Source organism: Phaethon lepturus, unplaced genomic scaffold (assembly GCF_000687285.1).
Source record: "Phaethon lepturus isolate BGI_N335 unplaced genomic scaffold, ASM68728v1 scaffold44768, whole genome shotgun sequence".
NCBI lineage: Eukaryota > Metazoa > Chordata > Aves > Phaethontiformes > Phaethontidae > Phaethon > Phaethon lepturus.
Genome location: NW_010557726.1, coordinates 817 through 14822, shown reverse-complemented (window position 1 = coordinate 14822; position 14006 = coordinate 817). Strand labels below are relative to the sequence as shown.

At 43.4% G+C, this 14006-nt stretch overlaps 2 protein-coding genes across 2 annotated transcripts in view; one reads left to right on the top strand and one right to left on the bottom strand.

Moving 5' to 3' along the window:
* Window positions 1-10054, top strand: part of LOC104625262 (chromosome unknown open reading frame, human C14orf166) — a gene marked incomplete at its 5' end in the record, with an annotated part of 11976 nt that extends 1922 nt beyond the window's left edge. Inside the window, 5 exons of the mRNA XM_010292841.1 lie at window positions 1017-1103; window positions 2234-2322; window positions 5071-5139; window positions 8973-9021; window positions 9729-10054. Of these exons, the coding sequence (XP_010291143.1) occupies window positions 1017-1103; window positions 2234-2322; window positions 5071-5139; window positions 8973-9021; window positions 9729-9883 (449 nt within the window). The remainder of the gene's footprint in view (window positions 1-1016; window positions 1104-2233; window positions 2323-5070; window positions 5140-8972; window positions 9022-9728) is intronic.
* Window positions 10055-10282: 228 nt separating this feature from the next.
* The window catches only part of LOC104625261 (nidogen-2-like), a gene marked incomplete at its 5' end in the record, with an annotated part of 4428 nt that continues 704 nt past the window's right edge, over window positions 10283-14006 (bottom strand). Inside the window, 6 exons of the mRNA XM_010292840.1 lie at window positions 10283-10299; window positions 11100-11212; window positions 12001-12124; window positions 12408-12565; window positions 13102-13273; window positions 13468-13597. Coding sequence (XP_010291142.1) covers window positions 10283-10299; window positions 11100-11212; window positions 12001-12124; window positions 12408-12565; window positions 13102-13273; window positions 13468-13597 — 714 coding nt within the window. The remainder of the gene's footprint in view (window positions 10300-11099; window positions 11213-12000; window positions 12125-12407; window positions 12566-13101; window positions 13274-13467; window positions 13598-14006) is intronic.

The following is a 14006-nucleotide window of genomic DNA, read 5'->3' as shown; positions in this document are numbered from 1 at the left end:
TTCCTGCATTTATTACTTTATTTCTGGACATAGCGAACCCCATTGTATATATTTATACCCTTCTCCCTGTGGGATTGCCTTTATGAGAACTTACTCTAAAGTGTATTAAATGCATTTTCTTTAGTACCACATTTATGTGGTTGAATATAAATAAGTTATTCTTAGACCCTTGGTTTACAGGGAGCAGACGCTGAACCCTTGGGAACTAGGGCAAGGTTATGAAAAAGTTGAGTTTAATCTCAGCAGTCAGCAGCAGTTTCATTTCCTTATAGCGATAGTGCAGATACAAACGTAATTACTGGTGGCAAACATAGTAATAGCTGAAGTACTGTTTTCCATTACCTTTAATTCCTGCAGGGCTGAGCTCTGCCCATGACAAGGATGGGATATAAATACTTGGAATCTGTAGAGCTGGTTCTCAGTCCCTCATGATGGAGAAAGTGAGCTGCCGGTTACTCAGGGGTACATGAAGAGAGAGGAGCCAGGAGGTCCTTAAGAGGCTTGAAAAACCCCTGTGTGGGTTGTAGATGAATGCTGCACTCTATAAAACAAAGCCTTCACTGGAAATGTTTTACTCACTATTTAGAAGCAACTTCAGTCTGTAGTTGTTGAGCCCTATGTATGCCGCTGGTTGAGGCAGAGGGCCAACGCTAGTCGAACTGATGGATTTTAAAAGTAGTAGAACTGTAAGGTGCAGCTGGTTCAGCCTCTGAGATGAAGACTGTAGGAAGAGCCTTCATCAAGAGCGTAATGCCCTACATAAGTGTGGAGCATGCTCTGATGCTGCTCTGGGATAGCACATAAGCTCTTTGCAGATGGGAGCTGTTGGGGTAGCTCACTAAAATGGCAGCCTTTGGGCACCTCAGTAGGGAGCTCCAAAACATCAGCGTATAAGCCCAGAAGGCTCTTGGGCAATTACTACACCCCAAAAATAGAGCTATCACAAGCTACAGCTTGCCTCTGAACTTTTTGTCATTAGCTCTAATGGTTTGCATGTTGACTTCTTAATTTAACAGCTGATAAGTATAAGGATTCTACCCCTGACGGTGCTAAAAATACTGACAATACAGCAAAAAACGCAGAACCGCTGATTAACTTGGACGGTAAGTGTGCAGCAACCTACTGTATGGATGCATCATACGTGAATGTGTTCCAGTGCCTGTGTGATGTTCTTTGGATTTTAAGTTGTTAGTTACTGATACACATAACCTTTTAAAGCCCCACTTAAAGCTTTAGGAACAAAGGGATCATAAATTCTTTTTACCGATGGCTCAAACTGCCTCTCTGCGAACAGTGTTTTGAGAGTTACTTTGAGTTATTTGCACTTGTCTGCAATCCTACTGAAGGAAAGGGGAACTGCTCCATGTGAATCCCAGGTATCTGGATGTGCACTGAGGCAGAGCTTTTCCTGTTGGGGAAGGGCGGGGGGGGAATCTTCCCCAGCAGAATGAGGTGCCCAGAGACTTAATCAGACATCAGTAAGTTGGAAAGGCTTTTCTCAGGCAATGGGGAAGCACTTGAAAGGTGTTATCTTAACAGCTTTGCAGAGACCTCTGTGAAACATGAGTACTCACTGTGGGTTAGGGTGAAATAATATGATACCTTTTGATTCCAGACTCTAACATATCTTTAAAAAAAAAAAAGCTAAGGAAACTTGATGGCAGACTGTTTACTTCAATAGTGTCATGTATTACCTGTTGGCTTGGTCTTCCCTACCTGTACCTCATAATCATTGTAATTTTTTTAACTGCCAGGCACATTCACTATAAATGAAAGTGGTAGGAAAGAGCTACTAAAATTAGCCCTAAATCTGCCAAGTCTTCTCTCATTGCTCCTTCTACATAAAGACAGCTAGGAATTGGTCTTGCTGTCACCCAGCAGGCACAGTTCTGCTCTGCAGTTATAGAAAGATTTATAAATGAGAACACCTTCATGTCATTGGCTTCATTTTTAAAGACTTAACACAGGTTTCCTGTGCGGTAGGACACATGCAATACATTGGGCATTGAAAACAATGCTGTTTGTGCTTGGATGCTGTTCTGCAACCTGGTTCTGAAGCCTAGTGCATGCTTTAATTGCTTTTTAGCCAAACTAAGTGGTTGCACACTGCTGTGTATCCATGGCCTTGCCCATCCTTGAGAGCAATCCGATACTGTGGAGACAGGAAGCTGATTCTGTCTTTTGGAGCCATATAACTAGCATGTATTTTTAATGATGATGATTATTTTTACAGTGAATAATCCTGATTTCAAGGCTGGAGTGATGGCTTTAGCTAATCTGCTTCAAATTCAGCGACATGATGATTACTTGGTAATGCTTAAGGTGAGTTTCATGGTTTTCAGACCTCCTTTCATCCTTCTTTTCCCCAATGGCTGGTATGTTTGTAATAGCTTATGGTGAACAGTTACTGATAACTGTGATTTTTAGGCACAAATAGAAAGTAAAACTCATCCTGTATGTGCCTTTTCAAGCAGATAAGAACACAAGAATATGAATTATGGAAATTATCGCAGCGATAATTACCTTGGTAAGCAGTTTAATTGTAGCTGAGTTCCTGGAATTCCAACAGTGAGAACTGTTGTTCAGAATTCGAAGTGCTCTAGGTTAGCTGAAGTACTGCTTTATGTGTTTTTGATGAACCTCAGAAATATTGAGGAATACACTCAAAGGAGAAGATTGTATTCCAGTGCTAGAAATTAAGAGACACTTGAAAACATAGAGGCTAAGTGATGCAAAGGATGTTTTAAAACAATCAACCTAGGGAGAAGCCACAGTTACAAGCTACCTCCTCCTAACTTGTGGTCCTATGAACTGTTTACTCCTTGTCATTACTGAAGTCAGTTTAATTTAGTCTTGCCAACTAACCATGGCTGTTAAATGCAGTAAATTGGCTAATTTTCTAAAGCATCTTTTTTATGACTTTGAGCAAATTTGTGACTTAGCGGTGGAACTCTGTAGTTATCTGTAAATTTTGCGTCCAACTTGTACTGTATTTTTGAAGTACTGTATTTAATGAGACTGTAGCAATCCTGAGTTCCTACTTGATCATGTCATAATATGGAAATAAGCTTAGTTTTCTTTGGCACCAAAATAAACTCATTTCACTGAAAAAACAATAAGGTCTGTTCATTACAGTAGCTGTGATATTTGCTAACCTTTTTTTGGAGAAACTAAATGCCGTGGGTGTTGAAGTTTGTATAGTGTGTGTAAGTCTATAACAGGTATACTTAAACAGTATTATCATGCTGGCCTGGTTTCTTAAGGAAATGATGGCCTGCAGTTATCCCATCAACCACTTTCTCTTTACAGTATTGTATCCTCCTTTGCCTTCCCAAAATAGCCTTTGAATTCTTCATCAGTCTTTAAAGAGTGGTAGAGATCTTGTATATCAAACCCCTACCAAAAAAAAAACCCCAAACCCTGAAAAAAAAAAATCATTGTAAAGGGATATCAGAGAGAGAAAAGACCCTGGAAATGGTGAGGTTGAGGATCTGCAGCATGAGCTCAGTCCTTATTAGACAGAGTTTCTTCAGGTCTTCTTACAGGATTGTCCTGAGGCTAGCAAACTTTATTTGGGTTCGTCTAATTTGGTACTAGCAACTCAAAGAGATAGCGGAATGTGTTTTCTGCATAAATGCATTTACAATTCTGTCACTATTTCTACATTTCTAGTCTCACTTTTTTCAGACAGAAGTGATTGGACAAAACCACCAGCCTGAATTTTCTTGCTTTTAATTTATGATGAGAACAGATTCCTGCAATGGCAATTCATGTTACATGAACAGCAGCAATGCTAGATTTCAGGGTTTCATGGTGTTAGAATGTGTCAGTGAAACTCTTAATTCACCACAGTAAGCAGGTTTGCATTGCACGTGCGGAGAAGTTATGATCCCTATTCAGGCTTGGACGCTCTGGAATGGATGCTTAGGGAAGGCCAAAATGCGCAAGTGTGCCACAGACTTCTGGCCAGATCTTGGTCAGAGCGAGCAGAGGGATATTTGGAGTCCCATTCTGTTAATTTATATCTGGCAAGTTGATCAGAAAGCATCTATGTAACACAGTTGGATATCTTTTTTCAGTGCCTTTCGCATTAGAAAAAATTCTCTTAGCCAAGGTCTGGTTTCACTGCTGGAATTTAAACTCCTCATCAAATCACTCTTTTTGTCCAGGTTATTCCATTCAGTTAAGAAGATTTCTAGAAGCATTCAGTGGCAACTTTTTAGTATCATCCCAACTTTAATCATGACCAAAACTGGGAGAAATCTTGGGGGAGAAACATGAAGTAGTAAGACTGCTTCTGTCACATTTGGCTACTCATCAGGGAAAGTCTGAGGAATGTGTTTGACAGACCCAGTTCTTTCTGGTGGAAGTCTGCCTGCATAGTATTCCTTCAGTTATTTTTAGAGGCGCTTACAGCTGTAGGTATCAGTAACTGATAGCTCTGATACGATTTCATGCTATGTGCTGGAGCCAGTAAAAACAGATGAGCAGCAGGATTGTTAAACTCAAGGCTCTTCTTGTTCTGTGTCTAAAAATAATTCCTTTCTGTTCTCAGTCTCTTTAAAACCTGGGTGGGTAGCCTTGCTCCAGGTTTCTCTGCATGTGGAAGATGGTTCAGCACCTACTAAAAGGTGCTGATAGCAGAATTTCCTTCCTGAAGAAGCTGTATTGCCGCAGTGTTAAAGGTGTATGATCTCAGAAAAATAAAAATGGTGCTGCCGCTTTGGGATCACAGTCAGGTCGTTCTGGGAATTGCAAGCTTTCTTGACTGTTCCTGGTACTTGCAGTTTCTGGCCTAGTAGCGGTTGAAATTAATAGTGTAATGTCCTTGTCTCTTCTGGTTAAGCTGCCTTCCTGCAGCGAAAGAGGCTATACCTGTGTAAGATACTACTTGCAAAGAGTAGTGTTGTTTGAAAAGGTTTAAGTCTGAAAGAGTTTTCCATAAAGTCTTTCACAAAACTGGATTTGAGGTTATGCTAGGTTATAATGTTGGCTCCTTTTCCCTTGAAATTGCTGAGGAATGCATCAAGACAGATATTAATTACTCCTGCCTTTAAATGTTTTTCCTAGGCAATTCGCATTTTGGTTCAAGAGCGCTTGACGCAGGACGCCATAGCGAAGGCCAGTCAGTCCAAGGAGGTTTGTATCTACACTGCACGACTCTAGTGTTAATTATGCCACATCAAGTAAGGAAGTGTAGGCGTTGCTTCCACTAGCAACCTGGTCTAGTGGGAGATGTCCCTGCCCATGGCAGGGGGGTGGGCACCAGATGATCTTTAAGGTCCCTTCCAACCCAAACCATTCTGTGATTCTATAAGTGCGTGCCATGTCAGTCAAAACTGGTTCTGTTTAAATACTTTCACTTGGGGGGTTGGTGGAAACTTGCTTTATCTTCGCCATCCTGATTCTAAAAAACCCAGAGGATTGTGGAGAGTATACAAAGCTCTCTTTGTTTCAGTTGAATACAGACATATGTACCTGCATGATATATCACGTAAAGAATCTGTTCTCCTATCCTCGTTATTTGCTTGAGGATTACCCTTACTGTTCAGTGCAGCAGGCCTACAGTATGAGAAGAAATGTTATGACCTGGCTTTTTCTTGGAGCCAGCAGCGCTGGCTGCGTAAGCAGGTTGAAACGCTCCTTGTATGGAGTGTTCTGCTTTGTACGTACACCTCGTATATGTTTAAGGAATGGGATGCTGGACATCCAATTCTTCCCTCCCCACCTTCCTCAAAAAGAGAAATGGGGAAGGAAACTTCTGCGCTTAAAACCTCAGATTTTGCAGAATTACTTTCTAATCGCAAGCTGTCTGTTTGTAAGATGTTGCAGGGGATGACTGTGGTTTTTCAGATTGTCATTTCTTAAACATCCCAGTTCTCCAGCTCTTCCTCTCTGGCACTTGGTGCAGCAGCTGTGGGCTTTGGGTCTTGGGCGCAGCCAGGGAAGGCAGCCTCTCTTGCCCTGCAGGTATACGTTTGGAAGTGTCCCTGCTAAAGGAACAGTATGTGGTCAGAGAGTCTTCATCTTTTCTGGCAGCTGCTCAGAACAGCCCATGCTGTATTTATTATCATAACACTGCTTATGGTGTTTACTCAGTGGCAATCGCAGGTGCTCTCAGTTGCAATGCAGTAATTGCCAGAAGTGTTGGAACAGTAAATCAAAGCTTTGGTGTTGTCTGTCCATAAAACCGTTAAAAGAGCAGGAAAATATGAAAGGAAGCTAAGACTGCTGCGGTCATTTTAGTTTCTATAACTAATGTTAATAAAAAGATGCTTTTAGTTGTTGTTTACATAGCTGCACAGCTGACATGCAGGGGTCAAAATGGGATTTTCTGTGAGTTTGGCAGAACTAGCTGCTTTGAGGAACAGTGAATTTTTTTCATGACAAAAAATTGTTCATATTTGCTAGGTCTTCAAAGCATCATCAGATCTTAGGTTGAAATGTTGCTGTGTCACTGAATGTGATATATGTCTTTGGGAGTGTATTCTTATTAGGAATGCTAAATTTCAAGTGAGGTGAAGAAAAAGCAGGGGGCCAGAGGCAGGAAAACAGCTTTATCTGTGCCAGCAGCAATCAACATTGTAATGTACCACGTGAATGAAGAAAATATCTTAAAAGCAGAAGGGATGGTGGGGTTGCAGGATAGGAGAGGAAAAATAAACCTCTGCTGCTGATTTTTGGCTGGTTTGTTAATGGCCAAAATATTAGCCAGTGACACTTTGTATAATAAGCCTTGTCCCTGGAAGCAGGTTATAAATGTCTGACTGCTGCATGGCAGATGACTTAATATACAAAATGTCATGAGTTGCATTCTTGGCAATATCAAGATAGAGCGGGGAGATACAGAGATGTTCTCTGACTGAAGGATGTCTGTAAGGACTATGCTGGGGACACTTCTACTGCTTGTGCTTGTGGTTTAAATGTACCAAATAAAATGAGATTTATCTTACTGAGTTGTCAAGGTTAGGTTTTCAAGACAAGCCATTACTTTTTTTTTTTAATTAGTTTGAATGGCTGGCAATTCCATGTATTCAGTGTCTAGACAGGATTCAGGTTTATACTGACAGACTCGTAGGCTGTCCTTCTGGGCTTTCCTCGCCTGGTGAGCGTGTCCTGGGTAGGATCAAGTGCAATGAACGCCCTTCAGGATCACTTTAAGGATGCTCCCGAGGGCTGTACCTGGGGCATGTTTGAAAGCACAACAAAGTGGGTATATTTTCCCCCTACTCTGAAATCTGGAAACTTTTTTCCTCTCACTCCCAGGGGATCTAGTTTTACTATCGACATGTCCACTTACAGGGGAGATAGCTCAGTGGTCAGGCCCATTGCAAGTGTTTTGTGCAGCAGTTTTAAATTCAGTTTTTGGGGAACGAGGCTGAGAAATGAAGTAGTCTGTGTGGTAATGGATTTAAAGATCCTTCTCATTTTGTTCCCTGTTTGAAGCTGCTGTGCAAATGAGCTTGTCCTGTTGTAGCTGTAGCAGCAGCGGGTGCCTGTGCAGCCCAGTACCCGCTACGAGACCATGGCTATGGGCTGTGGGGCTTGGGAAAGGCCAGTCTACGGCTCTGGCAAAGACAGCTTTCACCAGAGGGAGCAGGCAGCAGCGTGTACAGCCAGAAGGGAGCTAAAATATGGGGTGGTGGGAGGAGGGCAGGGTAAGTAGCGTCCCGCTACCAGGGTGTCTCGGAAGACCACCTCTGAAGGTGCCACTGTGGTCACTCAGCGTTGGAGATGCCTGCAGTGGCCCTGGGGAATTCATCCACAAAGAACCAACTGAAGCAATGTTTTGCTGCTTGTGTGGCTCTGAGAACACACTTGGGTGGCAATGAGGTCTTTGCAGCCTTAAGTATAAACCTGGTTTCTTAAATAGTATGTGTGTGAAGTCTGATATCGCTAGGATCTGTTTGAAGTGGCATTCTTAACAAGCTGTTCAAATTTTAACAACGCAGATGTATTTTTAAGATTGAACATCCATTTTACTGTAAAGGCCATGGAAAGGAACCACTTCTTGAAAATGGGGTATTAGAGTTAGTTTCGGTCAGCATTTTGTATTTAGTTTGCATTGTTTTGATCAGCTCAGATGTTTGGTTTTTTTTTACATGTATACAAAGGCCTTTAAAAAAATCCTCACTGTTTAGAAGGTTTACAACCCCATGTTGCAGAGACTAATAGTATTGAACTGAAAGTTCAAATTTTGTTGTGCCAAATGGAAATGTTGAAAAATGTTAGAGCAGTAGTAAAAGCAAATTCTAAGATTTGCATTGTTTAAGTCTAATTTTATGTGCATGTTGAAACATGGCAAGTGATTGTTTAGCATGACTGCTCCTCCACAGCTGGAGAGGGTAGAGGAAGGAGAGCAATGCTTATAAATGACCACTAATAAACCTTTCCTTGTACTGTCTTAATAGAGAAAGTATTTAGAAAATTGAATGTTTAGCTTTATTCCTAAGCTTAACACTTGAGAAAATGCTTCTGGGAACGTTGATGGAGGTTGCAAGCTCAGTGCTTGAGAAACTTGCTTGATTACAGAGAATTTTTACCATTCTCTCAAATCAGCCAGTGCTTTGAAAACTGGCAGCTGTTTAAAGCCAGTAGTTTCTAAGAAAGCCTAGTTTGTGCATGCTTTTTGTTTGTCTGGGTAGCGATGTTGCTGGATTGGGTGTTCTCTTGCAGCACTGTTGTTAGCCTTTTAAGGATTGAATGTGGGCAGTGTGTATCCAATGGGGTTTGCTTGACGAGTAGGGGGATTATCAAGCATGAAAATTTTTCTTTATTAATACTCTGGGTTTGATGTTTGAGGACACAAAGGCACTCCTGTGTAATCAAGCATGATGACTTTTCAAAGTTGTCACATGTGTCTATATAGTGTCCTCTGCTCCAGAGTTACCTGCTGTAGTGCTTGATTTTATTTTCCAGAAGTGCAAAATGACATTTCTAATTATATTTGAACATGCTTTTTCTTTTTAAAGGGTTTGCCTGTTGCTTTAGAAAAGCACATTCTTGGCTTTGACACAGGAGGTAAGCGGTTCTCTTAATGTTACTTTTTAAATAGCGATGTTTGCCTTTGTCAAAGTATATTACTGTCAAATATGTAGATAATGTGTACAGTAAAAAAGCCTGTAGTGGAAAGAATTGCTCCCTCCTAGCTTGTTATTTATAAGCACTCCTGAGCATTTTGTTTTGGAACAGAAAAGCATTAAATCTTAGCTGTGGAATAGGTTGTTTCAGAGTAATGTTTAAATAACAGCTTCTAAGGGCAGCCACGTTTGCAAGCGGAAGGAATGCATCTCGTTACTGTTGTCTTGTAAATCTTGCTTCTACCAGCAGAGGACTTCTGTGCTTCTTTGTGTGTTTTAGCTGCATAATTTACCTAAAATCTAATCTAATCAGCATGACCTAATAGATTATTTTGTAAGGAATGGCCAGATGACCTGGGACCCCACTAGTCTACCTTCGCTTTTGCCCCATGTACTAAATTACTTCTCGGAATGCTCCATACTGACCCGACTTGGCTGTGGATTAGTGCCACGGCTGCAGGAAGCTGAGCGAGGTTTTGCAGAGCACCCTGTCCCTCTATAGCACCAAGGAGGGTTGTTTCCTATTTCAAGTAGGAAAACCACAAGCATGGATAAAGTGCAGAGCATTAACTTAGATTAAGCTTTTCTGAAGACCTTCATATCAGGTGAAAATGCTTGATATGACTTCTCTTTCTGCAACTCCCCCAGATGCTGTTCTCAATGAAGCTGCCCAAATTCTCCGACTGCTGCATATAGAGGAGCTCCGAGAGCTGCAAACAAAAATTAACGAAGCGATTGTAGCAGTTCAGGCGATTATTGCTGATCCCAAGACGGACCACAGACTGGGGAAAGTCGGGAGATGAACAGATAAAAGCTTTTAGTCTCTTGTGTACTTAGTATAACTCTGTACAACTCTGGCATGCAGTTTGAAATGGTATTATTTTACTGTTTTGAAAGAAAACAGGAAATTGAATTCTGACTTCTAATGAATTATCACTTTTCTTTAAATAAATGAAGCTGGGGAGAATAGACAAGTTGTTCTGATTAGCTCTGAGTTGGCAAATATGACTTTTTCATTGTGTTTGGCTTTGTGTTGAGAGGGGAGTGCTGCATAAAGGCTCTGCAGATTTCTTTTTTGCTGAGGCCCTGCCATAAGAGCAGCTTGCTCCGGGCTCGCTTGCTTGCTATTTCTCCCCAGTCTACTCTACAACTGAAATATTTAAAAACTAAATCCAAAGGGAAACTTAAAACAACCATTTTATTCAATTATTGAAGTAACCTAGAAAAAGTGAAGCGTTACAAGGTAAATGGTATTTCTGAACATGTATTGGTCTACACTGGGTAGGTCTATGAAGGCACTTAGAAGAACCAACAACCATGAACAGATCAATTCTAGCATATTCTTCTAATATAAATACTAAAAGACATGCATTGAGGCAGTGGTGAAAATACAGAATTGTCTTCTGGAAAAACTTCAATGCCTTTGCCGTATCACGTAATGGTTCTGCACACTTTTGGAGCATACACAGTCTCTGTCTTCAGGGCTGTAGATTACTTAGACCCAGCAAGATACTGCATCCAAAGCTCCCCATAGGCGCTCAATTTTTGGATTAAAAAACCTGTTGGTCATATTGTCAAAACTATTAAAAATTAATCCATTTGTTCTTCCAATAAAATAAAACATTTGGCTAAGAAAGCTACATTTTAAATTTGCTTGCATAAGCAAGAGTGAGCGTAATGGCCTAAGATTCACAGGACCATTTTTTTGGTAATATATCCATGTTTTCCACTTTAAAAAAAAATACAGTAGTAAAGACTTGAGGTATAACTTCAAAAAATACTTCATAATCTTTTGCAGGAGAGTAGGTCGCTTCATTGGCCTTGGTTAAGGGCTTTCCCCTTTTAGGTATATGCAGTGACAGTTTTCTGGGTCTGAAGTTCTTTTGGGTGCAAAGATTGTTGTTTCTTGGAATAGCAGTTCCTATTTCCTTGCTGCAGAGAGAAATGGACATCTTTAGCGTGCCAAGCTTATAACCGCCATCAGACAAGAAAGAGGGGATGGGTGGTGGTGTGTTTTACCTCCAGGGCAGTAGGGGTAAACCACGGTTATTCCATAGAGATGTGATCGCTGCTCTGGAAGATACTCATCGGTAAAGGCGCCGGTTTCTTTATTGATGGCTATTACACCATCCCTGGTGATAAAAGGGGGAGAAGTGCTTTACTCATCTCTGAAACTTGGTTTTTTGTTCCGTCCCCCCTGCATTAAGAACAGAGGCAGCTAAAAAGATTGGTCCAAACACCTCCAGAACAAGTGGAAAGAAATTTGCTCCACACAATCTACATCCAGCTCATTCAGTGCATTTCTCATTGGTGATGCAGAGTCACAGAGACAGCCTTCCAAGGAGAGATTATCTCCCTGAGAGTCTCCTCCAAGCATGGCAAGCACTTAAGTATTTGTTGTAATCTGCTAAGGTTTGATTGAAGTTCTTAGAGCTTCCAGCTGGAGTGGGAATAGAGGCCAGTTCCTGATGCTGAGGGCCTTGGGTGGCTGGGGAGAGGGAACAACTGAGGACACAATCTTTTCTTTGACTTCATCTAGATTCAGAAGCTTGTGCCAAGTTTTATTTAAAAAAAAATAAAAATAAAATAACCAAACCACTATTTCTGTCCCTCCTAGGAAGCTGGAGTTGTTTCTAAACAACTGTTCTGTGCTGAGATTTACAAGTGGGTGTTGTGAACGTGGCACTGCAGGAGACCCAAGAGAGCGTTCCGGTGAGGTGCCAGCACTCGGGACCAGGGAGCGGGCTGGGGCCAGTGTTTGTTTTTCCCCCTCTGGCTCAAAGCCCCTCCAAGCTGCTGGCTAGTGCCATGCCGCAGGGAGTGGCGGAGGCTGACTCCCGGCTGCATAGGGGAGCAGATCCCTAGGAACTGCTCGCTCAGCGCTCCCAGCCGTGGGAGGGAGCGAGTTTTCTTTCCTTACCGTCTCCAGTCCGTGTGGTAGAAGTGATTGGCGTAACTGATGATGCTGAAGGGGTAGTTGAGGTTGTTCTGTATGACATGCCGGCCCGTGCCATCAGGGAATGTGCACTCCAGGTGCTTTGTTCCTTTTCAAACACAAGACAGTTACCAGGGCACACAAAAAAACCACCAAACTCCCAAACGTGTTCTTTGTATTCACTAAATTTTGAAACAGCTTCTCAGCCTAAGGATGTAGAATTAACTCATGTGTGAGCTCCCCATCCCTGACACACCATGTTCTTTGGGTCAGGCCAAGGGAAGCGGGTAGAGAAGCCCACAGGTAGCAATGGGCTAAAGATGGATGCAGCTGATTTATGTTCCCCTTGAGGCTTAGTGTGTCGTAGTCTGATCTGTCCTCGATGAAGTTACCTGCATCTGCCCAACAGAGCAGCTTGGAGAAGGGGTCAAACGTCAGGCCGTTGGGCAAGCCAATGTCCTTATTCACCAGGACCCTCCTGTTGGCTCCGTTGACAGTGGAAGTTTCAATTTTGGGTGCTTCACGATTCCAGTCCGTCCAGTAAAGGTTGCTTGGGAAAGAATTATATAATGAACAAACGGGACAGGCAGCAGTAAGGAGTGGTAGCAGATTATCGCCTTTCTCTTTGTTACTGGTTCTTGTCAAGAGAGGGGCCTGGTTTTCCCCTTAACAGTGCCCAAAATAAATCTTTATTTGATTTGAAAAAAATCTCTAAGAGAAAACCAGAATGATGTCAAACATGTTTACGACCCAAACTGCAGCTCCTAGATGAGGGCGAGTCTTAGGAGTAGCACATTTTGTATCGCAACTGCACCCTAGAGGCACAGCTTGTGTTTTCAAAGGCCAGGCGTGTTTCAAAGCTTTTAAAAATAATGTGCATCCTGACACTGAAACAGCAGGTTTAGCCAAATCCTGAATTATTAAATAAAAGAAGGGGTGGGGAACAGAGCCAATCCCTCCTACGGGGAGTGCAGTGTAGGAGAGCTGCTCCCAGGCTCAGGATGGGGCTGTGGCAGCACCACATGTGTCTGACTGGCACCTTGCAAAGCCCTGCATGCAAATCCCTCCGGAAACACTGCTGCTCACCCTCGGACAGGGTCCACTGCGATGGCCCGGGGGTTGACCAGCTCCGTGTTGAAGAGCACCTGCCGCTCAGAGCCGTCCAGCCGGGCTCTCTCGATCTTATCCAGGCCACTGTCGGTCCAGAACATGGCTCGGCGCAGGGGGTCCCCCGCCAGCCCCTCGGGGCTGATGAGCCCTGCCAGAGGGACAGACACGGTCAGCAGCTGGGGACACACTGCTCCTGGACCTGTCACAGTGCCCTGACCCACCTGACCCACAGCCAAGGGATGAACCCCTAAAGCAGGACAGCCCCAGAGCCACAGAGGGCACAGCCTGGCGTGGACTTGCCGACGTGACTTTGGGCAGATGTCACTGGTGGTGGGAGCACACCTGAGTTGATAACAGTCTCCGGCTCAGCGCCTGGCTCCAGGCTCGCTCGGCTTATGGTCCGGCCGGCCACATCCGTCCAATAGATCGTCTTCTCCCGGCAGTCATAGTCAATCCCCACCACGATGGAGCCCTGCCAGGGTTGGGGAGACACACACAGGGTGAAATCCTGCCTGGGCCACGGCCAGGAGGCTCAGGGAGCATCCTTATCCCCCCAGCTGGCATCAGGAGCCACTCGGGGCACTCTGCAAGATGCAGCAATGGGAAACGATGCTCAAATCCCTTTTCCCTGGCAAAACCCACCACCGATGGGCTCCTACTGCACACCCCCGGCTGAAGCCTGCGGCCGAGGTTTTTAGGCCAGCTGTCGCAGGCACACACCCATGTCCAGATGGGTTTAAAACCCCTTGGCTCAAGGAGAGACTGCTACAACAGCAGAGCCAGCCCGAGGAATGACCTTCAGGATGGGAAAAGGGAATACTTGGCAAGGTGGTTCTGTTCCCCAGCGTGCAGGGAGGGTCGTGGCCCAGCTTTCGGCATTC